Here is a 27445-nt window from a genome sequence, read left to right as displayed (position 1 = left end):
TTTTTAAACAACAACAACAAATAGAAGGTGTGTTGGGGAGGAGAGCCTTCCTCCCAACATCAGGGCTCTGATCACCTATAGCCAACTGGTGGTCAACCCATTATGATAATCAGAGTATCCTAGGATGCTAGCTTCTTATTTACAAAGGCAGCCCCAACGCTTAAAAACTGGCTCCCAAATCAAGTGCATTTTATATTTCCTTTCATTGAAAACTGGAAACTCCAGGAAATGCTCTATCAACCACAGTCCTGATTAATCACAAAACCTGTCCCCAGTAATCTTAAGAAGTGACTGCAATATTTTCCTATACACTGATTTTGGTGTGGTGCCTATTCTAGAGAGGATATTATATAAGATAGATTATACGATTAGATAGATAGATAGAAAGAGAGAGAGAGAGAGAGAGAGAGATTTTTTAAAGCACATTTGTTCTCATAAACATTGTTATGGGATATGCACTATCACACAAGTCATTTTCCCAACACTGTGGAGTTTTAACACCCTACTATAAAATGGCTATAACAACAAAAACTATAAAATACTATCAAAATCACAAAAGTCAAGCTCAACCACTGGTGACATTTTTCTTTTTTATTTAGTTCTTTCTGTTGATTCAACCACCAGACCTTGAGAAGGGTTAAAAAACAGGAAGTTCCTAAAAAGCTGGTGAATGTGTAAACTGATAAAGAGTATAAAGTTGAATGGCAATAGTGGTGTAATCAATGCTACGGTGCCTAACAACACAGCAACAAACAAAACGTGTCAGCAATAAGCGTCTCCCTTAACAAAAAATCACCTGTCTAGAAGGGATGTGCAACCTACTCCCTAAATCAAAGACAGGTGATGGAACTTGCCTACAGGAGTCTCCAGCAAGAAACAATTTGCTATCTCTATCCCTCCCTTTCCAGGTCTAGAGTCTGATGGTCACATGGGGGTTTACTTGGCAAAGGTCTGGAGTCCTTACACAAGCTGGATTGGGTTGGCCAAACCGAATCCCCTAAGCTCAGCCACAGGGACCCTACAAAGCATGGGAGAGTCATCAGCTCCTCAAAGTTCTTGCAACCATGCTAACAACAGACACTATAGTAGGTCAAGCAACTGCTCAGGGATGCAGAGATTGTACTTTTCGTTATAACCAAATGGATTTGACTATGTAAGATTGATCGACTCAATTAGTCTCCGATGGGGGGGTGGTGGTGGCTTTTCATTGCTGTTGTTTTCAAACAGAGGAGTTGCAAAGACAATAGAAAGTTCGGGTTTCCCTCATTCACCTCTTCTCCTTATGTTAACATCTTACATGCCTGCAGTGTATCTGTCACAACTAAGGAACTGACCCCTGCACCTGGCCATTAACTAAATAGGACCAGTTATTTGTAGTTCACTAATTCTTCCCTGATGCCCTTTTTCTATTCCAGGATCCCATACTACACATTTATTTTCACGTGTCCTTACTTCCAGTGGCCTATCTCTGATGAGCACTGGTCAGGTAAAAGAGTCAGCTGCTATGGAGCCCCTGCCAAACTGACAGGGGTTACAGTAGAAAGGTGCTCCCGGGGTTTTCAATGGCTGACTTTTGAGAAGTAGATTGCTAGAACTTTCTTCCAAGGTACCTTAGAGTAGATTCAAACCGTCCCCCTTTCCATTAGCAGCTCAGCAAGCTAACTGTTCACACCACTCAGAGACTGTCCCTCAATGTGAGTTTATCTGATGTGTTCCTCATTGATAAGACTGAGGTTGTAGGCTTGCGGAAGGAAGAACACAGAGATGGCATCCTCCTCCCATGGCAGCATATCAGGGTGTTGGTGTTGCTGTTAAGTGCTGATGAGTCAGTTCCAATCCTGTATAGGGTTTCTGAGGAGTCTGAACTGCCAACCTTGTGATTCAAAACAATCTTGCAACCCAGTGCTTCATCCCAAAGCACCACACCAGGACAGCTGATGTTGTTGATAAGTGCTATTGAGTCAGTTCTGACTTATAGCAACCCTGTATAGGATTTCTGAGAAGCGGATGGTGAGTTTGAACTGCTGACCTTGGGGTTCAAACCAACCTTGTGTTCCAATGCATTATCCTGAAGCACCACACCAGGACTTCAGAATACTAGGGTAGATGCTTTTACCCCAGAACAACTCAGGATATTCACCTTCATCCCTCACCTGGCTGAGATTAATGTTCACCAGGTTTCCCCACTGCCAACATACTTTTCAGCCCCCTCCTCCCACACTCTTTGGAAGTAGTCATTAAATATAGCCCTCATGAAGAAAGTAAGGATCAAAACTCCACCTCCCTGAGTAAAGTGGAGAGAATTGACAGAAACTATTTAGATTTTTTTCTGAATGGGAAATTAATAAATGAGCTAATGAATGAATGAATGGTACATGCATGAATGGATGGATGAATGCATGAATGGATGGATGCACGAATGGATGGATGGACATATGAATGGATGGATGGATGCATGAATGGATGCATGGATGGAAGAATGCATGAATGGATGGATGGCATGCATGCATGCATGCATGGATGGATGGATGGATGAATATATGAATGAATGGATGGATGGATATATAAATAGATGGATGGATATATGAATGGATGGATGGATGGATATATAAATAGATGGATGGATATATGAATGGATGGATGGATGGACAGATGAATGAATGGATGGATGCACAAATAGATAGATGGATATATAAATGGATGGATGGATGAATGGATGTAAGAATGGATGGATGAGTTCATGCACGCAGGCATTCATGTATGCATTCATATTTATATCCGTATGGCTATCCTAGATATTTATTTCACACATTTTGGAATGATAACCCAAACGCTGGCAATTCAAACCCACCAGCCTATCCAGAGGAGGAAGATGAGGCTTTCTGCATCCATAAAGATTTACACCCCCAGAAACCTGTACAGGGTTGCTATGATTGGGAGTCGACTTAATGAGAGAAAGAGCTAATCTGATTACCATGCTACTGATGTTGTTGCTGAAATTCCCCTGCCGTGGGCCACTGGGAGCTCTTTCAGGCTGGTTCCTGTGTTCCCGGACATACCTCCATCATGCTATCTCTGCAACACTTCCTGACTTTCTGATTCTCCATAGTTTTATCAGAAAAAAAAAAAAAAAGCCTTACTTACTTAAAGGGCTGATGTCACACTGAGTTTTGCATTTTAATTAAAAATAATGCACAAATCTGATGTCAAAAGAAGATAGTTGCAAAACATGAGGAATTGTAATTAATGTCACTGAATTATACGGTTAAAATGGCAAAAGTCTCTGTGTATACATAAATATACCACATATATACATATGTGTGCACATATTGTCATTACACCTACACATGTTGTTGTTAGGTGCCATCGAGTCAGTACCGACTGACAGCAACCCTATGCACAATAGCACAAAACACAGCCTGGTCCTGTGTCAACCTCACAATTGTTGCTACGCCTGAGCCCACTGCTGCTGCAACTGTGCCAATCCATCTCGATGGAGGTCTTCCTCTTTTTCTCTGACCCTCTATTTTACCAACCATGAGATCCTTCTCCAGGGACTGGTCCCTCCTGATAATACATCTGAAGTATGAGAGATGAAGTCTGGCTATCCTGACTTACAAGAAGCACTCTGGCTGCATGTCTCCCAACAAAGATCTGTTTGCTCTTTTGGCAGTCCATGGTATTTTCAATATTCTTCTGCAATACCATAACTCAAATGTATCAGTTCTTTCACGGTCTTCCTAATTCACTGTCCATATATACAGGAGGAGCACAGTGCCTTCAGACAATAAGCACTGGGCTGTGAACTACAAGGTCTGAGGTTTGAGCCCACCAGCCACTTATTGGGAGAAAGATGAGGATTTGTGCCCCCATAAAGATTTAAAGCCTCGGAAATCCTGTATAGGGTTTCTGAAGAGCAGTTGGTGGGTTTCAATTGCTGATCCTACAGCACCATACCAGGAGTCCACAGCATAATTACACACACACATATATGAGGGGAGAGTCAGCACTGGACTTCAAACCACAAAGTTGGCCGTTTGAGTCCACCAGCAGTAACTCTGCGGGAGAAAAATGAGGTTTCTTGCTTCCACAAAGATTTACAGCCTCGGAAACCCTGTAAGATTTGCTATGAGTTGGAACCAACTCAACAGCACTTAACATATATGAAGGAGCTTCAAAGAGTTTGTAGAAAAATGGAATTAAAAGATAATAGAAAATTTTCCATGAACTTTTTGAAGCTCCTCATATATATACAAGTGTATGTGTGTTGTTGTTGTTAAGTGTCGTTGAGATTGTTCCAACCCATAACGACCCTATACAGGGTTTCCAATGTTTTAAGTTCCCTCAAGTTGGTTAGGTTTCAACCGCTGATCTTATGGTTACAATTCAGTGCTTATCCCACAGCACCACACCAGGACATATAATTTGCTTTGCTTTATCACACTAAGTATACACACACACATATGTACTACAAACTATATATACTTATGTTGCTGTTGTTAAGTGCCATTGAGTCGATTCCGACCCATGGTGACCCTGTATAGGGTTTCCAAGGAGCAGTTGGTGAGCTTGGACCACTGAATTTGAAGTTCAAACAACGTTGCAGTCTGGCGCATTAGCCCACAGCGCCACACCAGGACTCCATATATACTTATACACACACACAGAATTCTTAACATTCTCTCAAAATACTGCTTTTATAATATCTTACAGAAAATGAAAATAAAAAGCAGAAATAGCGAAATATTATGACAAACATCAGCAAGGGCATATTTGCAAACAAAGGCACATTAGCAAGAGTTAGCATTATACAAGATCCTTCAATATGCTGTCTGCAGGAGACAGATTAAAAAGATGGAGACAGACTAAATGCCCATCAGCAGAAGAATGGATAAGCAAACTTTGGTACATATACACACAACAGAATACTACAAAGTGTTGAAAAATAATGATTAATCTGTGAAACATTTCACAGCATGGTTGAGCCCGGAAGACATTATGCTGAGTGAAATTAGTCAATCACAAAGGGACAAATATTGAAATATTGTATGAGAACAAAGTTTTTTAAAAGTTTAAAAAAAAGTTTTCTTGATAAAAGTAACAATCTATGATGGTTGTTGTTGTTGTTGTTGTTAAGTGCCATCGCGTCGGTTCCGACCCATAGTGACCCTGAACAGGGTTTCCGAGGCTGTAAATCTTTACAGGAGCAGACAACCTCATCTTTTTCCTGCATGATGGTTGAGGGGGAATTATTTACGGACTAGGGAGCAGACACACGTCAACATGGATGACAAGGCAGGCAATATACAGCAAGAGGGAGGTTAGCAGAGGAAAGATGAAGGTAGTAGAAGACACAGGGAGGGATACAATAGGTAAATGGAAGAGAGGTAAATACTATTAACTGTTGGTACATGGAGGCGATTGCAACCATGTAATGAAGCAAAGTAGATGATTTGTTGAATGTGAATCTGATGGTCGGCTCTGTAAACCTTCACTCAATTCAAAAAAAAAAGTTAAAAAAAAAAAAAAAAGAGTATTATATTCAGTCATGGATGAGGTTGCGGGGCAGTGTTTTCAGACGCCTCCTTTTCCCTGCAGGGATTACACAAAGCTATTTGCCAAGCACACTTGCAAGTCCAAGCAATACCCATTCATCTCATATAATCACCATCTTCTTCAGCATGCTAAGTACCAACTCCAGGAAGAGCAAGCCCCTCCCTGGTGCCCCTAACAGCAGCCCTTCCAGGGGCTGACAAGTGAGTCCCTGCTTCACAGAGGACCCCGTCAGGTAATGTCAACTCAGCACTTCTGGGTCCCTGATTAATGACTCACTTTGTCTCCCACCCACCTTCACTACTTACGTCAACAAGTGTCCCGATGGCTTAAGGACTGAGCTGCACACTGCGTTATTGTAGCACATACATGTATTATGCAAATCTTTACAGTATTTAAGGTCCATTTGGCTGCTAACCTAAGGGTTGTTAGTTTGAACCCACCCTGAGACACTGGTAAAAGAAAGCCTGTAATCTGCTGCTACAAAGATGACAGCCAGGAAACCCTAAGGACCGGTTCTACTCTGTAATGCAGAAGTCACCGAGAGTCAGAGTCAAATCAGTGATGACAAGGTTTTTGTTTTGTTTTGCCGTATTTCACACACTTAGTACAAGACTCGGAAACAAATGCTGGGCTTTCAGATGAGGGCATCACAGTCCCCAGGAAAGTGGCTTGTCTCAGACTTAAGACCCGGAAAAGGCAGAACTAGACTCGCATTGTCACCTCACTCCTTCTCCAGTGACCTCTACAGAGGTCAAACCTACACAACAACCGGGGTAGACAAAAAACCTCTCCCCCTGCTACCCTCCTGTCAACTGAGGAAAGAGGACTAGATATGACAGTGCAGAATTTGAAGTATTTCTGCAAAACTATTACCATTATAAAAGCTCTGATTTTGTCTGTATTTTCTTGCCTATATTAAAAACCAAGTGTGATTATTAAGTTTAGTATAAAATCTCCCTTGTAAGCCCCAGGGGTCCGCTTGTTGTTGTTGTTAAGTGCCATCTAGTCAGTTCCGACCCACAGCGACCCTGAACAGGGTTTCCGAGGCTGTAAATCTTTACAGGAGCAGAACGCCTCATCTTTCTTCCATGGAGCAGCTGGTAGTTTCGAACTGCTGACCTTGAGGTTTGCAGCCTGATTCGTAACCACGACGCTACCAGAGGGTCTGCTAGCATCCTTCAAATGACTAAGTGTGGGTCTTGGGGTCACATTTGGCAATAAAATACTGGTCTACACGAACCAATGATGTGATCCAGTAAATAATACTTAGGTTCATAACTTCCTAGAAGCAAATATATATAGGGTGGCGGTGTCCCATGGAGTTGCTTCTGATTCATAGTGACTCTGCATTAGGTTTCCAGGGCTCCAGGGCCTGTAAATCCTTCCAGGAGCAGATAGCTTCATCTTCCTCCCATGGAATGACTGGTAGTTTCAAACTACTGACCTTGAGAGGTTAGCAGCCCGACTTGTGCGTGTGTGTATATATATATATATATATATATATATATATATAAAACATTTATATATATAAAAACATACTTCCGAGGTACAATGTGGGACTTGGTGGGCAGCAGGGAGTAGAAAGACAAAGAAACATGAGAATTGGGAAAATATTTTACTAATTTGTGTCATGTCCACCCTGTGTGTATCAGCAACTCCTCATGCCAATCCCAGTGCCCTTCCGCTTCAGGAAGCTACAGCCACGAGGAGTCAAGCAAGCATATGGCTGGGTCCTTCTGGACATTTCAATAACGTTGGCTCATTGCTTTGGAAAAATCCCATTTTATCTCCTGAAGCTGTCTGACCTCAAGTTGTCATTTCATAGAAGTATTCATCCACTGATTCTGATGAACACAGACAAAGGCTGGTACAACCTTTAGAAAACAACAACTTTCAAATCTACTGTAGTTGCTATGATGGGTTATTTGTTTCTAAGGCAACAGCATATATCTAAGTACTAATGGCCTGTCCTTTTGCCAGGCAACAAACAGCCCTGTGATGCAACTGCACCTGTCTCGGCTACGTGTTACCATGGAGACGCTCCTGTTACTATGGCTACCATCACGCTCATAGCCTAGCAAAGGCAGACCGCAAAGAGCCCAGCTGTTCCATCCACATCTCTCACTGAAGACTGATTGTGCAGGCCTGTGAAGGAATGCATCTCAACTGAGAAGCACAAGAACTTCCTTAATTCTATTTCAGAAGATCACTTTGTGGCCCTACTGCAGAACACACACCTGACAAGGCAAACAGCCTGCAAAGAAGTAGACTGTGAAAATTTGGAAATCATTTTGCGAATGTATGCCATTTCTAAGTGACATAAAGTTGCCTTCCAAGGATAATTTATCTTAACTGGGGGAATATATAGAAATATTTCTACATTTGGGGGATTTTTCTGATATGATTGGGGAAGAGAGTGAAGGGGGGTGAGTGTTTCAAATCTAAGCACCATATATAGATACAAATCAATGGAAACATGGGGGGGGGGGCCCATGACTATTTTGCATCCACCATTAGTACACTTTTAAAAAAACAGTAACAAACTACTTGCCGCCCCCCCCCAAGTAGATCTTTGTAAAACTGGCCCCCATGACCTCATTGTCTCAAAAACAAACAGGCAGGGGCTGAGGAATAGAAGTCTCCATTGTTCTCTGCTATTCTCCTTGAAGAGACAAACACAGAGTAACCACAACAAAATGATCGCTGAGGAACCCGGTCCACATGGAGACCAGGAACGACAACAATTCAGCCTGTCCTTCAGAGCACACATGTTGAGACCCTGGTCAGATGATAGGAAAAAAGGACTGCTGGCTTCACTTGTTCATAGACTTCTAACCCCACAAGAGACGTTCACACTGCCAACTTCTCTTTGTAAAAGTTTCTACCCAGGACGATGTTCTTTTCCCACTGCGAAGCCTTTTGGAACGCCAACCCTTCAAAGCAGCTGAGACGGTAAGGTGTATGGGACTAGAACAATAGGGATACCTACTAATAATACTTTATTCCTTTCTCATTTACCTCTGGTTATTTTTAAGATCTCATACAAACTGTTAAAATTCATTTCAGCGCCCATCTCTGCCAGAATGGTGTAGCTAAAGTAGACACACACACACACAGTGGGAATTGCTTACCTTTGATATGCCTGAGGAGAGCTGGGAGGTGTATTGGACACATGTGAGTTTGGGTGGTAAGGTGTCTTTTTCAAAGCCTGAATTAGATTTTGTCTATATTCTGGGTCTATGCACCACAATGACCCTTTCCCAATACTCTGCAAAGAAAGGAAAAACACAAAAATCAGTAGGTTGCAGTCCTAGTTTTTGAGCTTGTTAATTACTTTTGAAAGCTTCACACATTTATTTGTTGACCGTTCACCAACCTTACATATTGTGCCCTGACAATGTTGCTGTTGTTATCAAGTGCCATCGAGTCCGTTCCAATGCACAGCAACCCTGTATAGGGTTTTCAAGGAGTGGCTGGTGAGTTTTGAACCGCCAATCTTGCAGTTTAAACCGACTTTGCAGTCCAGTGCGTTATCCTACAGCACCACACCAGGACTCCAATAAAATTCTACCACAAAATGCATTTCAACGTTTCTGACAGACACAATGAACACAGGTTATGACCAGGTAATACCGATACTATAATAGCAAATGTTCCATCTTGCTGTTGTATGTGATCTGTGAGTCTAACTACGGAACAGAATACACCTGCCCCTAGCGGTCCTCCTACGCTGTAACCTTTTTGGGAGCAGATTGCCAAGTCTTTCTCCTGGGTGGGTTCAAACCGCCGACCTTGGGGTTAGCAGTTGAGCACTTCAGCATTGCGCCACTAGAACTCCATAAGTACCCACACTGAAATCAGAAGCTTATTTTTCTGTGTAGACTTTGAAGAACAAACGCATTCTTCTGTAGAAATGAGCTTGAAATTGGTCAGACTGCAAATGCTGGCACACAAAACGGGAGCTAATTCACCTTCCCCATTTACCTACTTTGCAAGAGACAGAATTAGTTAGGGTTTTAAACCAATATCACCCTTTGGTACCGTGTCACAAAAAGGGGGAAACAATCCCCATTTTGTTTGTTTTGTTTCCAACCTGCCCATATAAGAACAACATTTAAGCTTGGAATGGAATTCTGTAATCACCTAGCCCAAGAAATAAAAGAATCCCTGCAACAATGATCAACCTCACTCAGACACCAATATTTATTTTCTAGATTTCTCAGTTTACAGCAATCTATCTGCTCCAGCCTCAGAGGTCAACTTAACAAATGCAAAGTTTTATGAAACAGTCCCACTGAGAGAGACGAGCTCTGAAACTTGATTTTGGTTGGAGACTTTTTGGTCTGTGGACAGTTTTTTGTCTTTTTTTTTTTTTTATTAAAAAATAGAACATAACTGAAATCCTTCCACAGAGACTCACAGATCTGGCCACCAGCCAGCGGGCATTCACTGCTCCGACCTCATGCTTTTAAGTGGTCAAATGTACCCCAACTATTTGATAAGGTCACTTGTAAATATTTACTGATCTGGAGAGAAAAGAAGTTAAATTACACAAACCCACACCCACCCCTGCTCTCAGCCTACTGACTCCAGAATTATTGTACTAGAGAATGATTGACGTTCTCCAACATTCAGAAAGCAAACAACAAAACTGTATAACTATTGGGGGAGAAAGTCCAAGAAAAATACTTCACTCTAAAAATCTTTAAAGAAGCTTTAAAATTTTGCATTTCAGTTATCAGTTCACCAAATGGTTGCTGGGTTATTCACAGCCTATTGCACAACCAACAAACAAATAAACAAAAAAACCCAGTTGTTGTCAAGTTAACTGCACTCATGGTGACCACATGTGTGTTGGAGCAGAACCATGCTCCATTTTCAATGGCTGATTTTTTTGGAAGGAGGTCACCAGGCTTTGCTTTCAAGGCATCACTAGGTAAACTTATACCTCCAACCTATCTGTTAGCAGATGAACACTTTAAGGGTTTGTACAATCCTCCTTTATTCACAGAGCCCACTAAAACAGCCTGTTGTTGTTGGGTTCTGTCAAGCCATTTCCGACTCATAGCAACCCTATGAGACACAGCAGAACTGCCCCCATAGGATTCAGACATATTGTCAGGAGGGACCAGTCACTGCAGAAGGATATCATGTTTGGTAAGGTAGAGGGTCAGAGAAAAAGAGGAAGACCCCCAACGAGATGGATTGGTTAAGTGGCAGTATCAATGGACTCAACATGGCAATAGTAGTGAGGTTGGCCCAGGATCGGGCAGTGTTTCATTCTGCTGTGCATAAGGTCGCTATGAGTCGGTACCGACTCGATGGTACCTAACAACAACAACAGTCTTTATGGGGGACTCCTGGTGTGGTGCTGTGGGCTAATGCATCAGACTGCAAAGTCATTTGAACGGCAAGGTGAGTGGGTTCAAGCTTATCAGCTGCTCCTTGGAAACCCTATACAGGGTCACCATGGGTCGGAATTGACTCGATGGCACTTAACAAAACAATCTTCATGGGACCAGATTGCCAGATCTTTCTACCAGAGTCACTGGTGGTGGTGGTTATGTGCCATGGAGTAGGTTCCGGTTCATAGCGACCCTGTAACAGGGTTTCCGAGGCTGTAAATCTACAGTAGCAGAAAGCTTCATCTTTCTCTCGAGGAACCCCAGGTAGTTTCGAACTGCTGACTTTGAGGTTCACAGCCTGATTCGTAACTACTATGCTACCATAGCTCCTTGTTGTTGTTGTTGTTATGTGCCGTGGAGTTGTTCCGACTCATAGCGACCCTGTACAGGATTTCCAAGGCTGTAAAGCTTTATGGGAGCAGAAAGCCTCATCTTTCTCCCTTGGAACAGCTGGTATTTTCAAACTGCTGACCTTGTGGTTTGCAGCCCGATTCGTAACCACTATGGTACCAGAGCTCCTTGGATGGGTTCAAACCACCAACCTTCCGTTTAGCAGCCAGGGACTTAAATATTGCACCACCAGCTGTCCTAACAGCAACATGAGTAGGCAATGCAACTGGAAATAACTTTCTGGAGCTCCGAGAGTGGGGTTGTTACTCAAAGCACGGTCAATGCCGAGACCCCACACCCAGGTCCAGGTCAGGTGACATTTCTATACAAAGCATAGACATCCAAGTTCCCAGCTTAAGAACCCAGATGTTTAAAGAAAACAAAAGATTTCAAGTTGGGAACTCCAACCGATGTATGTGGTCATTCTTTCATGCGTACATTCTCAAGCCCAGAAAGATGAAACTTCCATGTTACAGAGGCAGGCCACCAAATAACCCACCCCAGGTCTCTGTCTTTTCTTCTTGAAAAATGGCTGTGCAGCACATGTTTTAGAAGAAAGCCAAAATCTAAAAGGAAGTGGAGAGGCACAGGTGTGTGTGGGGAGGGGTTGGGGGGGAGAGGGGGGACGGTGAAAGACCAGTAATGGCCACATTTTACATAAAAGAAACCACACTAAAGCAGCATGCCCTTCAATAGTAGGGATCCTGGTCTGGCTCTACCAAAGGTTCCCGCGGGGGAGGGGAGGGGAGGGGGGCTGGTGCGTGGAAACTACACCCAGTAGGCCTCCCCTGCCCCCACCTGCTGATTCCTTTGGCTCCAAACCAGCCACAGAGTTAGTTTAAGCTCCATGGGCTGATTGTGGTCTGATGTGCAGTCCGCCCGCTTCTGCAAAGAGATTAGTTGAGTCCTGGGAACCTAACGACTTGTGTTTGCACAGGATAGCTTTCAGGGTGGGGCCGTTTCATCTTACATAGAAAAATATGACAAAGAAATGAAGGCCAACTGACTCTCTTCGGGAAAGATTAAGCCAAGAATGTGGTTTTTCCAAATCCTGAACTAAGTATCTATCTGCTGACTGTACCATACAGTGGTGGGGTACCACTGAGTCGGTTCTGACTCATAACGACCCTGTGTAGGGTTTCCAGGGTTGTAAATCTTTACAGAAGCAGAAAGCCTCATCTTTCTCCCAGAGAGCAATTGATAGATTCAAACTACTGATTCTGCAGTTAACAGCCCAGCTGGTAATGTACTATGCTACAAGGGCCCCTTGCACGATACAGGAATACTATTTAAAAACAAAACAGAAAAGCTGCAGGTTTGGGTAGGCAATCAATCCAGCTGCAGAAGTCAGGCAGAATCCGGTAAGAACAGGACTCTGAGGAAAGGGTCTTCTCCTGGGTAGTGTTGCTGGCTGTCCTCAGGTCAGCCCCAACTCATCCCTTGCACAAGGGAACACAATAGTTTTTTGGAAATAGATGACCAGGACTTTCTTCATACTGTGTCTTAGTCTGAAAGCTCTACTGAAACCTGTTCTGTATCAGAGTAACACATAAGCCCCCAATGGTGGGTGTGCTATGAAGTGCACAAATCCACAGAAAGACTTAGTTTCCTCCTGGTGAAATACACACCTCCCAGAGACCGAACAAGGTTCAGTAATGTGACAGAAAACATCTCAAACAGTGATGGCGCTGACAAGCTATCTCCTTCTAAGATGCACACAACACAGATGAATGTGGGGAGATTTTCACTAAACTGAATCTGATTTCCCAAACCTGTGGGAAAATTATACAAGAATAATATAAAAGAAGCACTGGTGTGGCAACATAGGATAAACACTCAACCTCAAGATAGGCTGTGAACCGCTCCTCGGAAATCCTATTCAGGGCCACTATGAGTCGGAACCGACTCCACAGCACTTAACAAGAAGTCCCATGTGGCAAACCAGAAGCAAAATGGCAGCCTATGCCTATGTGTTATTGGTCTTGGCTTTGCAAACTCACTTAGAAGATCATTTTAAGATCCCTCTGTATTCCCATTAGTTGCCTACTTTATGTCGCCATGCTCCATACCCTCATGTAACTTCCTCTCTGTTCAAGAGCCAATACCACACACTCAGAACAACCCAGCTGCTATTAGCTTCATTTGGCTTAGGACCTCACCCCACAAGCAACAAGCAGTGGTTTGATTCTAATCAATCTTGGTCTGCCTGTGTGGTGGCATCATAATATTCTTTACCAGTGACCACCAAGTCAAGTCTAATGGGTGATCTTTCAGAAGGAGACTGGCAAGCCTTTCTTTCCAGGCATCTTAGGGTGGGCTCGAATTTGCAACCCTTTTGTCAACAGCCAAGCGTGTGTATGTGCACCACCCTGGGCTTCACACTGTTCACTGAGGAGAAATGTTTTAGAAGGCTTTGGATCCTACGAAACGGATCCTACCATCCACAGTTCTGTATTTGACAATAACAAATGTCTGTAATTATATTTATTTAAGTTTTTATAGATACTCATTCCAAAACAGCCGGTACTCTGAGTAAGAGGCATAACAAAGAGATACCTCCAGGACACCACCCACGGGGAACAAGGTCCATCTCTCAAAGACTACTGAATAAAGAGTTTGGGGCAAGGTTTGACAGAATCATGAAAAAGCCTACCATTGCTCCTCATTTGTAAGCATTTTCTTTGGTTTCATGTAACCATTGAGAATGCTGAAAATTTTGACTTGAAAACTTTAAAAATGAAAATATGCAGAGGATGGAATGCTCAAATTTCTTAGGCCAGAAAAAATTCCATTCACTGCCCTGCTAACCGGGTGGAATTTTATGAAAGCTATGTGATACCTTGAGAATCAGCCTTGTACTGAAATATCTGTATCTCATTTGAAGACAAGAAGATAATTTTCCCCCCTTAAATAGAATAGCCAAGGCCATATACCATCAAATGTTAGGAAATTCAAATAATACGGGAAAAAATATATCTGTAAATGATAGACCGGTAAGTCTATCATTTACAGATACATTTATTTTATCTATCTATACATATACCAGAGGAATCTACTGTAAAATAGCAAAGAAAAACAATAAGTAAAATGGTATGGATAAGGACTTCAAAGAAATTTCAACAGCATCTGGGGATAATAATAACCACCAATTAATGGCAAATACATCTGTACACAGGAGGGGAAACAAACAAGAGGATGGTGTAGCGTTATAGGCTAAGCGCAGGACTGAAAGGTCAATTTGAACCACAAGGTCAACAGTTCAAGTTCACCCGTCACTCCTTGGGAACCCTATACTGGGTCGCTATGAGTTGGAATCGACTCGATGGCACTGAACAACATCTTCTAAAAAAAAAATAGATTGGCGAGAAAAATTTTAAAAGAATAAAACCAAAAAGTAAGAATAACAACTAATTGAAATCTAACTTCCAAAATTTAACTTTGTTCTGAGAATCTAGATCCCTCATCTCTCAGATTCCCAGAGTTCCCGGGGCCAGGCCTGCAGCTCTGTTATTTCTGTGTAGTATCAAGTCTTCATCTAAAGGGTTGTGAGTTCCTGGAGGCCAAATGTTGTATTTGAAACATGTTTGTTTTCCTTCAAACTGTGAGCCAAGGTACATTCATGGGTATGAAATTATCAATGGGTCTTAAAATGAACTTTGTTTTAATTAAATGATATGAAATAGAATGGAATAGAATACATAATATCAGAAGGCAAAATTACTATAGCAAAGTAATGTTTTGTAAAATGTGTATGTACATGAGCGGGATTCCCAAAAGTTCATAGAGAAAACGGAATGGAGAGCTAAATGGAATGTCTTCCGTGAATTTTCTGAAGCCCCTTGTATGTTCGGGTGTAGCGCATCAGAAGATAAAATACATAAATTACTGAAGTGGTATTTTGTAAATTTTGTGTGTTGTTATTGTTGTTAAGTGCTGTCGAGTTGGTTTCGAGTCCTAGCGACCCTGTACAGGGTTTCTGAGGAGAGGCTGGTAGGCTTGAACTGTCGACGTTGCGGTTCAAACGGACCACGTGTATGTTATACCAGGAGCATCCAAGTGTCCATGGAAATGTGGAATGAAAAGATAAATGGATTTTTCCTTGAAGTTTTTGAAGCTCCCTTGTGTGTTTGTGTATAGTGGATCAGAAGATAAAATACGCGTTGTACAGAGAATCTGGGTCACAAAAAGTGTGCATGGTAAACACTGGCTTAGGGCACTTTTTCCTTCTCACTTCTTCTGAGGGCTCACCTTACTTCCTGCAGAGACAAAGGGCTTGCTCAACTGGGATGCTCAGTTTTGGGAAGGGGAGTGACTAGGAATGGGGACACTGAGGCAGGGCACCTCTCGGATGGAAGGGGAGGTGGACGTACGTACACTTGATGAAGGTGAAATGACCGCTTTTGATATCTCTGAGATATCTCCGAGATTTCAGAAGGTGTTGACACACTGCATCCACTCAACCATTCATTCAGCACCAAACAATGGACTGCTAACCCACAAGGTCTGAGGTCTGAACCCATCAGCCACTCCTTGGAAGCCCTATAAAATGTCCCTAGGACTCCGAACTGACTCGACAGCACTTAACAATACCAACACAGACACTCATGAAGCTTAGGTTCTAGAGGGGAAGGAAGTCAACAAGAAAAGAAATACCCATATTTTTATGGTACATCCTTGTATTTTCATGAGTATACTATGTTAGTTTTTATTTTACATGTTGCTGTAAAAAAAAAAAAAAAAAAGCACAGTGTGTTTGCTTTTGAAAATACCTCGCAAGGGAAGGCAGAGCTGGCAAAGAAAACAGAACACAGGCGTTAATTGCGTATAAGTAAGATTGCATAATAATATGCAAGGAAGGAAATTGAGAGTGATGCGTGAGAAGAGAGGAATCTGCTGCTGTGTGAAGATGGGTTGGCATGGCAACAGAACCAGCAGAGATCTGTGATGGGTTTCTGTAACAGTCCAGATCCAAGATGACCATGGGGCTGAACTCCAGGGGCAGCTGCGGAGATAGAGAGAGGAAGACAGCTACAGGATGTATTCTGGAGAAGTAATTGGGCCTGGTGATAGATTAGAAGTGGCAGATAGACAGGCCAAAAGAAGTGTTGGGTGTGAGCAGCTGTTTTAAAGATTAGGAGACATGGAAATCCAGAGATCATCTGAATATAGACTCTTTGGGATGGCTATACGTGGCTCTGTAGGATCAGCACTGGACTGTGAACCACAAGGTTGGCAGTTCAAACACAACAACTGCACCTCAGAAACACTATACAGGGTTCGCTATGAGCCAGATCCAACATAACGGCACTTAACAACAACATGTATTAAGTTATAGATTCAGGTACAAGAAAACACTTACTGAACATAAGTCATCAGTCTTCCATCTGTTTACTAATCTAGCAAATGCTCAAGAATGTGAAAGGGTAGATCTAAAGTGACTTAGTTTTAGAGGTTTGGCATTAACTGGTTCCTCTACAAGAGGAGTCAAATGAATGTATTTGCAAAGGACCAGAGAGTAAATATTTTAGTTGTTGTGGGCCACACCATCTCTGTGACAATTACTAAACTCTGCAGGTCTAGCAAACAAATGCTATGGAGTCAATTCCAATTCATGGAGACCTCATGTGTTTCAGAGTAGAACTACATGTAAGTTTTCAGCTACAAACTTTCAGAAGTAGAAGGTCAAGTCTTTAAAGCTGCTACTGACACAAATGAACACAGCTGTATTCCACCAAAACTTTATTTGTACAAAAGGGTGGTGGTGGTGGTTACGTGCTGTGGAGTTGGTTCCGACTCATAGTGACTCTGCATAGGGTTTCCGAGGTTGTAAATCTTTATGGGAGCAGAAAGCCTCATCTTTCTCCTGTGGAACAGCTGGTAGTTTCGAACTGCTGACCTTGTGGTTCGCAGCCCAATTCGTAACCTCTTCGCTACCAGAGCTCCTTGTAGAAAAAGGTAGCAGGCTTAATTTGGTCGGCAGTTCAAACAGCTTCCATAGTCTGAGACTCAGGCTCCATTGTTTGGGAAGCCTAAGAAACCAGGTAGGATTGTCAAAGGCTAAGAGTTAGGCTGGGTCCTATGGGCTAGGGGAGAGGCAGCAGATGTACTCCAAGACAGGAAGGAGGAGGTACAGGGAGGGGGGTGGTGGAAAAGAGACGGAGAGTTTAGACAGGCTCAAATAAGCATGAGCTGTAGGTTAAGTATTGGGCTGCTCATCTTAAGGTTGGTGGTTCAAGTCCACCAGCCAATTGATGAGGGAGAAAGATGAGACATCTCTTCCCGTAAAGATTTACAGTCTTAGAAATTCAGGAAAGGGTCCTAAGTCAGAATTGACACAATAGCAGTGGGTTTTTTTCAGTACTTATTAATAACATTGTTGTAATTAAGTGCCATCGAGTCAGTTCTGACTCATAACAGCCCTGTATAGGGTTTCTGAGGAGTGGGTCACCAGCCTTGCAGTTAGCAGTCCAGTGCTTAGCCTACGGCGCTGTGCCAGATTATATATTATTTGTTGAGCTGAACTTAATTGTTTCTTTTAAAATCATGGAATTGCTCTGGCTCTCAGTTACCTCATCTACAAATTAGGTGGTCAGACTAAATCACCCCCAAAACCCTAATTCTATGTTCTGAGCAATTCTTAGCACGTTCTTTATTATAGATTAATTGAAATATACAGGCTTCATTTCTCCATCTCCTTCTCAACTTCCCAACACAGCCTTTTCTCTGTTGGGGCCAATATGATGTGGCGTGTGCTGTCTGTCAAAGGGCGGTTCTTATTTGATTGGCATGGGCCTGGGAGTCAGACCAATCTGGTTCCAAGTGTAGTTTTGATTTCCCAACTGTGTGATCTTGGATAAGTCACTTAACTTCTCCAAGCTTTCATTTCCTGTCTATAAACTGGGAGGGTTACAATAAGTAGCTTCTTCACAGGATTGTTGTAAGGATTAAATGAGCAAATACAAGGCTAGGACCACAGTCATAACTCAACAAATAACCTAACTCTGTTTATTATGGAGCAGGGCTCCTGGGGTGGTGCTGTGGGTTAATGCGCCAGACTGAAAAGCCGTTGGAACTGCAAGGTTGGTGGTTCAAGCTCAACAGCTGCTCCTTGGAAACCCTATACAGGGTTGCTATGGGTCAGAAGCGACTCAATAGCACTTAACAACATCACCTATGGAGCAAGTACTTGTCAAATGGTGGTATTATGCAAGTTTCATCTAAAAATCACATGTGGATATTTGTTTTCCAGTGTCTGATGTTAACTTTCCTTGGTTCAAAGAAAGCATTTTGTATCCGATGCCTGAGAGGGAGATAGATACAGAAAGATCAAACCAGAACAAAGCAAAGAACAGGCCATTGGAGGGATATGTGGCTTTGAGGAAGTAGCTGGCTTTCAGTGGTCACCTCTTTGTGCACTGCGACCTCCAGGGTTCGCAGGACAGTGTGATGGTCTAGGGCTTCCCAAGGTTGGCCCCTGTCCTCAAGAGGGTACAACCTGCTGCCTTCCTCCTGTTCTTTGCCCTGCCTGGGGCAGAGTCGGGAGAATGGCTCAAGGAGAGTAAACCGCAGTGGATGAAGGTAGTGGTGAGCAGGAAGAGCTTTGGTGAGGGGAGGGATGTCTGGACTCCAAGTCCTCCCTAGCGGGCAGGGCTGGGCCTCTGGTCACTGGGCCTCTTGTCACTTGGGTCACAATGAAAACCAGAACTGATATTGCCACTCACTTCTCACTAAAAGACAGTTATAGCTTTATGGGTGGGTGGGGTTTCCAGAGTTGACACTTTTCACCAAGGTGCCTTTCTGCCCGACAGACACAAAGTTTACCAGGATCTGGCAGGGAGATTTAAAGTCGTCTATTGAAAAGAAAGATCCAGAAGCAGCTCACTATGGAGAATGATTCCCTGGGAGCACCCTGGTGCCAGCCCCACCTCGCACCCAGGCCTTCCCCTGAGATTAGTGAGCACTAAACCTCTACTTATTTTCCCATCCAATCACCTGATAGGCTCTTGTTCCTTTAGATGCATGCTCAGAATCTCAAGACTGTTGTTGTTGTTAAGTGCCATAGAGTCGGTTCCAACTCACAGTGACCCTGTATAGGCTTTCCAAGGAGAGACTAGTGAGCTTGAACTGATGACTATGTGATTCAAGCCAATCTTGCAGTCCAGCGCATTAACCTGCAGTACCTCAGCAGGGCTAAATACTACAAACTAATCCATGACAATGTGCCAATGAGAGATGCCAAAAAGCAGTGTAGGGCTCTCTCAAAGAACAATCCAGAAAGCACTCTAACTTACTGCACCCAAGCAATGAGGGAATCAATCTGTCTGTGTCTTGTCTACACTGCTGACTTGCTGTATCACCAGGGATAAAGCATTCATCCTTTCATACTCTCCATTTCTACATCAGACATACTGTTACCATCTTCCTCTCACCATCATTATTCAATCTGCATGTTGAGCAAAGAATCCAACAGACTAGATTATATGAAGAATTATATAAGGATTAGAGAAAGACTCATTAACAACCTACGATACGCAGATGATACAACCTTGCTTGCTGGAAGTGAAGAGGATTTGAAATACTTACTGATGAAGATTAAAGACTACAGCCTTCAGCATTGACTGCAATTCAGTGTAAAGAAAACAAAAATCCTCACAACTGGACCAATCAATAACATCACAATAAATGGAGAAAAGATTGAAGTTGTCAAAGACTTCATTTTGCTCGGATCAACCATCAATATTCATGGAAGCAGCAGTCAAGAAATCAAATGACATACTGCACTAAGCAAATTTGCTGCACCAGTCCTCTTTAAAGTGTTTAAAAGCAAAGATACTTGTTTAAGGACTAAAGTGCACCTGATCCAAGCCACGGTATTTTCAATTGCTTCATATACATATATGGACAAGGAATAAGGAAGACCATAGAAGAATAAATACATTTGAACTGTGGTGTTGGAAAAGAATACTGAAAGTACCATGGACTGCCAGAAGAACAAACAAATCTGTCTTGGAAGAAGTACAGTCAGAATGTTCCTTCGTCTGCCATTCTTTGGGCAGGTTGTCAGGAGGGCTCAGTCCCTGAGAAGGGATCATCATTCTTGGTAATGTGGAGGGTCAACAAGAGAGGAAGATCCCCAGTGAGATCGATGGACTCAGTGGCAGTGACCATGGAGACAAGCATAGCGACTACTGTGAGGATGGTGCAGGACCGGGCAGTGTGAGTCCTTCTGCAGGACACAGGGTCTTGGAAACGACTCAACAGCATCTAACAACAACCTCGCTGTTGGGGCTTAGCATCTATATATAAAGTATGTAACACCATACCTACTGTGTAAAAGGCATTTAATAGATTTAATTTTCTTTACTGGTAAAGTCATAGTAGATATTAGTTAACACTAGGAAAAACATAGAATAGATAAAAATTATTCTAACAAATGGTCATAACACATGACATTAGTGTCTATCTCAACTTCAAAACACATGAAAGAAAATCAGAAGTGTCTTCACAAGTGAGTGATTCCTGAAGGCCTTCTGCGCTAAAAATCTATAACCTCGAGCTAAAGACATTGGTGGGCAGGGGGTATTTAAAATTTCAACCGTATTAAGAAAGTGGTTGGAAGAACTAGCCAAGTTAATGAAAGAGGGGGTGGAAAAAAGACCAAAAGACCTTTTTTTTTTTCCTAAAGATAATATAGTCCATATTTACCAAAACAAAATATTCTACTCCAGAAGTGGAAGATTAAAAAAAACAAAAATTCAAATTGGACACTTGAGTTCCCTACAGAGTTGTTATGGGCCAGAACCGACTCAATGGCACTTAACAACAACAACAAAAGCAACTGTTGGTAGCCTTTTAAAAGTCCTGTCTTGTTCTCCAATCACCTTTTCAAAAACAGAAGGTGGAATGGGTAAGGGTGGACTCAAACCACCAACCTTTTGGTTATCAGCTGAGTATCTGAAAAATTTGTACCACTCTGGGACTAAACTAGTCCTGGTTCGTACAGGAATTTTTCTTTCAAGACCCTGTCTGGCCCACACTAGCCCCAGCTTTTGAAGAGGCTCCTGTAGGCAGTGAGGGCAGACCCCTACACCTCTGGGACAAATCGGGAAACTAAGAGCTGAAGATTTCCAGATAATCACAACCACGAAATCTTCCCAACATACTAGCAATGTGGCTTCTGCATATGAGCTGCGGAAACCCTCACCATTCCTGTTCTGCAATAGTCTTGCTATGATTTTCAGGCACATTTTTAAAAGCCGTAAAAATGGAAGTCATGATGAATGCGTCATCTGTACAGCATCCTGATGCACGAGATCTACGAGTTCCACAACTCTTGACACGTGCACCTAAATGTGTCTTCACACTCCCTACACATGAGATCAATGGGCATGGGAGGAGGGAATGCTGGTAGGACACGGATTCTCCCCTGGCACAGGGTACGATGGTATGGAATCTTACAAATGCTTCATCTCCAGAGAGGGGAAGTCACACAGGTATATGTGTAAGGAATAGGGTTATTATATAGGGGAAGAATCAATGATCACCTTCCTGAAAACCAGTGTCACCCCATGATTTGCCAATTGACTGTCTAGGAGAGAACCCCTGCTTGAAGAAATCCAGGGAGGGGAGGGCACTGGGCAGAGAGCCTGACCTTTATCAGAGTTCATCAGATAAAGTCCCTGGGAATGCAAACAGTGAACACACTGGACTGCTGATTTACAGGCTGAGGGTTTGAGTCCACCCAGTTGTACCTCAAGAAAGACTGGATGATCTACTTCTGAAAAATCAGTCAATGGAAGCCTTGTGGAGCACAGCTTCACGCTGACACACATGGGGCATCCATGATCTGCATCAACTCAATGACAGCCGGTCCATACTGGCGTTCCCTTTGTAGGAACCACCACTCGGTTACTCCAGCGGGGTGTAGTCCTATGTCTTCCTCCTGCTCTCCTATCTTCCTCAACATGACTCCCACCTGGGGAGGCCGAAAGGGCAGGCAGAGCTGAAGTATGTCATTTCCCAAAGACTGGCAGATTGTGTGTTTGGGCTGAAATGAGTGTGTGTGTGTGTGTGTGTGTGTGTGTCTTCTAAACTACTGTTTCCCAACTGCTAAAGCAATTGAGAATTGAGCACTACCAATAATCAATAACAAAATGACCACGCAAACACCCTAAATATAGTTACTAATGAATTTTGTACAAGTCTACCACGATGGGCTCTAATACAGGAATAGAATATACACACCTACACATATAATCCCATACTCCATCTTTAAAGTCTCTAAAATCACTGTTTTTATCCAACTAAATCTTGGAATTCTCCCAAATTAGTTTCATTAATCTGTCCTTTGTGGGCCTTTAGCAAACAAGGGTGATTAATCTACCCTCTATGAAATCTCACAGTATTGAGGCAGGATAAAACAGAATGTATACACACAGAGAAGTTTTATGCAAAATTTGCAAACACTCTCACAAAGCGCTCAAAGTATAAAAAGCTGGTCACATTATATCCTTCTAAAACCAGTCACGGAGATGTCCTGGTGTCTCAGTGGCTAAGCGCTTGGCTGCTAACTGAAAGACCAGTGGTTCAAACCCTCCAGCTGCTCCAAGGGAGAAAGATGGGGTGGTCTGTTTTCCTAAAATATTGGTGTTATTGTCAAGTGCCTTTGAGTCGGTTCTGACTCATAGCGACACTGTATAGGGTTTCTGAGGAGTGGCTGGTAACTTTGAACAGCCAACCTTGCAGGTAGCAATCCAGTGCTTATCCTACAATGCTACCCCAGGACTCCAGCCTTGGAAACCCTAAGGGAAATTCCACTTTATTTTGTAGGGCCGTCATGAGTCAGAATTAACTCCACAGCAACACGTTTGATTTTTGGATTATCAGTCATAAGGAGTCCTGGTGGCTGTTAACCAAAAGCTTGGAGATTCAAGCCCTGTGGTGGTGGTGGTTCTGTGCCCGGAGTCGGTTCTGACTCCTAGCGACCCTGTACAGGGTTTCTGAGGCTGTAAATCTTTACAGGAGTAGAAAGACTCATCTTTCTCCCGCGGAACACCTGGTAGTTTCACCTGTTGACCTTAAGGTTTACACCCTGATTTGTAACCGCTACACTACCTGAGCTCCTTATCCACTCCAAAGTAGAAAGATGTGACCATCTGCTTCTATTACAACGGCAGCCTTGGGAGCCCTGTGAGGTGGTTCTACTCAGTCTTATAGGCTGGCTATGAGTCAGAACCCACTCCATGACACAAAACACCTTCACTCCTGCTACATCACTTCAAAGAGCAGAAGTATCCACTTACACACACAGGCTGTGTGGAGAGATGGGTTGTTGCTATTAAGTGCCACTGAGTCGGTTCCGACCCATAGCAACTCTGTACAGGGTTTCTGAGGAGTGGCTGGTGAGCTTCAACTGCTGACCTTGCAGTTCAAACGGTTTTGCAGTCTGACACATTAACCCATAGCGCCACACCAGGAGAGATGAATAAGTTCTAATAACTTTGAGAGTAACAAAGCTCTAGAAATTTAGAGGGTTTTATTTGTTGCTTGATATGAAACAGGAATGTACACAGTTGTTCTGCATGGGAATACATTCCTTCCTCCTCACCCGGCTCCCCGGTATCACACCCACATTCTTAAAGTTAGAATTGCATAAGCTTATTATAAAGAGGGTGCATGGCGGAATAAATACAGATATATTAAACTGCCTTTTTCATTCTTTTCTCTTTTTTTCGGTTTAAAATGCAAACGGACTTAAAGCTAGTAGATACGTTGTTGCTGTGGTTGTTTTAAGTGTCCTTGAGTTGGTTTCCGTTCATAAGGACCCTGTATAGGGTTTTCCAAGAAGCAGCTACAAGTCTCCATTCATGACATAAATAAGAACCGAGTTGTTTTTAAAGTGCAAGATCTAGTTTTCACTCACAGCCATCCAGTCGATCCTAACTCATGGTAACTCTGTAGAGAGGTTCTGAGGCTGTCAATATTTCTAGGGGAGCAGAAAGCCTCATCTTTCTCCCGTGGAGCGGTTGGTGGGTTTGAACTGCACACTGCTTATCCTACAGTATGCCACCAGAGCTTCTTGCAAAAGGACTTTATTTATGTCAATTATATGAAGTGTGTGTGGTGAACTGGGGAAAGGGGTGTTAAGATGAAAGACCGTCCTCACTCCGGCTGGAACATACACCTTTCTAGCAGGTGATTCAAATATTGCGAACGCTTATTAAAGCAATAAAGTCGTACGCTGGATAATAAAGGCATGTGTATCGGATTTGGAATAGAGGGACACCCTTGTTGGTTGTGTTTCAACTGGCCTACCTAGTGCCACTTTATCTTTCTGTTGTCAGTAGTTACTCATCTATTTTTAAGATCCCTGTATGATCTTATCAGAGGCACAGATCATTTGATCACCGTATGTGGCTCTGCGGATCAGCACTGGACTGCAAACTGCCGAGTCGGCAGTTCAAACTCACCAGTTGCTCCTTGGAAACCCTATATAGGGTCACTGTGAGTCGGAACCGACTCAAGGGCACTGAACAGCACCAACAGCATTTCCCCAGCTAAAAGCGGACGTTGAACGTACCTGGTGAGATCAAAGTGATGGCTACGGGGTGTGTGGTGGGCCTGTGAATACTGACCCTTTATTATTATTATTTTAATGATTCTCCTTAAGATCCTTTCTCTCTATAAAACATGCTCTCTAGATTGGTCACTGGTTCTTTAAGTCATTAGTCATCAGACAAGTCACCCACTGTCCCTGGAGCTCAGGATTTCATGGCTTGTGAATCCAGCTTTAGACTGCAGGCTCTTGCTATAGCTGATTAATCCACCTTTAAATTCTAGCAAGTATTCCAGTGGCAACGACACTCTTCAACGGTGTCTGGCACAGACTGTGTGCCAGATGGTATGGCATCTCCCTGGCGCACACCTTACATCGCAAAGGGTTGTGATCTACAGGGTTTTCATTGGCTGGGTTTTGTTAGTAGACAGCCAGGTCTTTCTTTCTTGTCTTAGTCTGGAAGTGCCATTAAAAACCTACTCAGCATCATGTTGTTGTTGCTAAATGTCATTGAGTCAGTTCCGGCTCATAGCAACCCTGTATAGGGTTTCCAAGGAGTGGGCTGGTGAGTTTGAACTGCTAACATTGTGGTTCAAACCGACCTTGTGGCCCAGTGCTTTCTCCACACCAGGACTGCTCAGCATCACAGCCACATAAAATTGGCATGAGGCCCACTGATCAGGACTCAAACCTGGGTCTCCAAAACAGAACACTGAACCATGGGTGCCTTCTGCTAAGTGCTTGAGAAACAAAGAGGGGAGAAGGAAAAAAAAAAAAAAAAAAAAAAAGGAGATGGAAACAGGGACAGGGAATGAATGGGCTCTGTGATTAATGAGTAAGAGGGCTGAGGAAACAATGAAGTGAAGAGATGGGCTGAGACAGCCCCCAGCAACAGCAAAGACCCTCCTGTAAGAAAAGCAGCAAGGACACCTGAGCTACCTGCCCAGATCTAGACAGCCACCACCTGCCAATCGGCTGCTCAAACCTTCCTGCTCCGCCTCCCAGTCAGTCTCACTCAAGCCTAGTGCAGAGCATTTAAAAGGAAAACTACACAGGTGCTCAATTCCAGCATTCAAGCTTGCCGGCAAATGGCAAACTACATTCCTTTATGGTCTTGGATGAGGTGGGTGAGTACCTGCCCAACAATGAGCACTTTCTTAAGTGACAGTGTGATAATACACGCCATCTGGAAACGAACGTGAACAATGCTCACGACAGGATTCACCCTGGGCTTACCTAGATGATCTTTACCAAGAAGACACAGAGCACCTGGGGCAGCACACCTGGTTCTGGATACTTCTCAACTCACCTGAGAACTCATCACAATGTGAGGCAGCAAAGCACAAAGGGCAGCCCTCTGGAGTGAACCTGCAGCCCACCCAACTGATTAATAACCGACAATTACACAGGGCTACGTGATGGAGAGAAAGATGAGGCTATCTGCTCCTGCATAGATTTACAGCCTCGGAAACCATAGGCAGGCTCAGAGCAGACTCTTCAGCACATGACTAGCCAGTCACGTGACAGGGAACAAGGGCGCCCCAGGGTAGGAACCCTGCCAGTGGTTAAGCCAAAAGGGGAAAAGTCCTGGCTGAACAAATATTTGCATAGCACATGTCATCTGCATAGCACGTGTCTACATACCCTCTGACCACTATATCCCAGAGCAGGGGACCAGGTCTTTCCTTCTACAGAGTGGCTGGTGGATTTGAACCACCAACATTTCAGTTAGTAATTGAATGCTTAAACACGGTACCATCAGAGCTAGGTAGTGGTTAACCATTAACATTAATTGAGAACAGTGTCAAGAGCCATTTCACATGGATGTTACTGTTGTTAAGTGTCGAAAAGTTAGTTCCGACTCCTGGCGACCCTGCACAGGGTTTCTGAGGCTGTAAATCTTTATGGAAGCAGAAAGCCTCATCTTTCTCCCGCAGAACAGCTGGTAGTTTTCCAACTGCTGACCTTGAGGTTCACAGCCTGATTTGTAACCACTACAAGGAGATGAGGATAGGTAGTATTATACCTCTACAACTCGACAGTGAAGAAAATAAGGTTCAGGCAGGTTACAAAATAAGCTTAAGGTGGAATGCAACTTAAGGGGACTAACCATCTCACTGTCAAAAGAAGTCTATGACCAACACTATGAGGTAGTTAGCACTGCAGGAATGCACCTTAGCAGGGAGCATGTGATCAGGCAGAATCAGTCCCTGATGAAGCAGAGGGTTGAAGAAGAAGACTACACTCACGATGGACTGGCACAATGGTTGCACCAAAGGGTTCAAACATACTCTGAAGCCGGCCCACAGCGGAACATGTATTTGGTGGTTGTTAAGTGCCCTCAAGTCAGTTCCAACCCATAGCGAGCCTGTATAGGATTTCCGAGGAGCAGCTGGTAAACTTGAACTGCCGACCTTGCAGTTCAACCGGCTTCACAGTCTGGCACAGTATTCCACAGCGCCACACCAGGACTCCTTATTTGTATATATATTGTTGTTGTTAGGTGCTATTGAGTTGGTACCGACCCATAGTGACCTTA

General features: G+C 43.3%; 1 protein-coding gene across 2 annotated transcripts in view; it reads right to left on the bottom strand.

Annotated features, from left to right (window-relative positions):
• Positions 1–27445, bottom strand: part of FOXN3 (forkhead box N3) — a 523145-nt gene that overhangs the window by 206122 nt on the left and 289578 nt on the right. For both annotated transcript variants that reach the window (XM_006839582.1, XM_006839583.1), the window contains exon 3: positions 8688–8824. In XM_006839582.1, the coding sequence (XP_006839645.1) occupies positions 8688–8824 (137 nt within the window). The remainder of the gene's footprint in view (positions 1–8687; positions 8825–27445) is intronic.

The sequence above is a fragment of the Chrysochloris asiatica genome, unplaced genomic scaffold, assembly GCF_000296735.1.
Source record: "Chrysochloris asiatica unplaced genomic scaffold, ChrAsi1.0 scaffold00025, whole genome shotgun sequence".
NCBI lineage: Eukaryota > Metazoa > Chordata > Mammalia > Afrosoricida > Chrysochloridae > Chrysochloris > Chrysochloris asiatica.
This window is presented reverse-complemented; position numbering and strand designations above follow the sequence as displayed.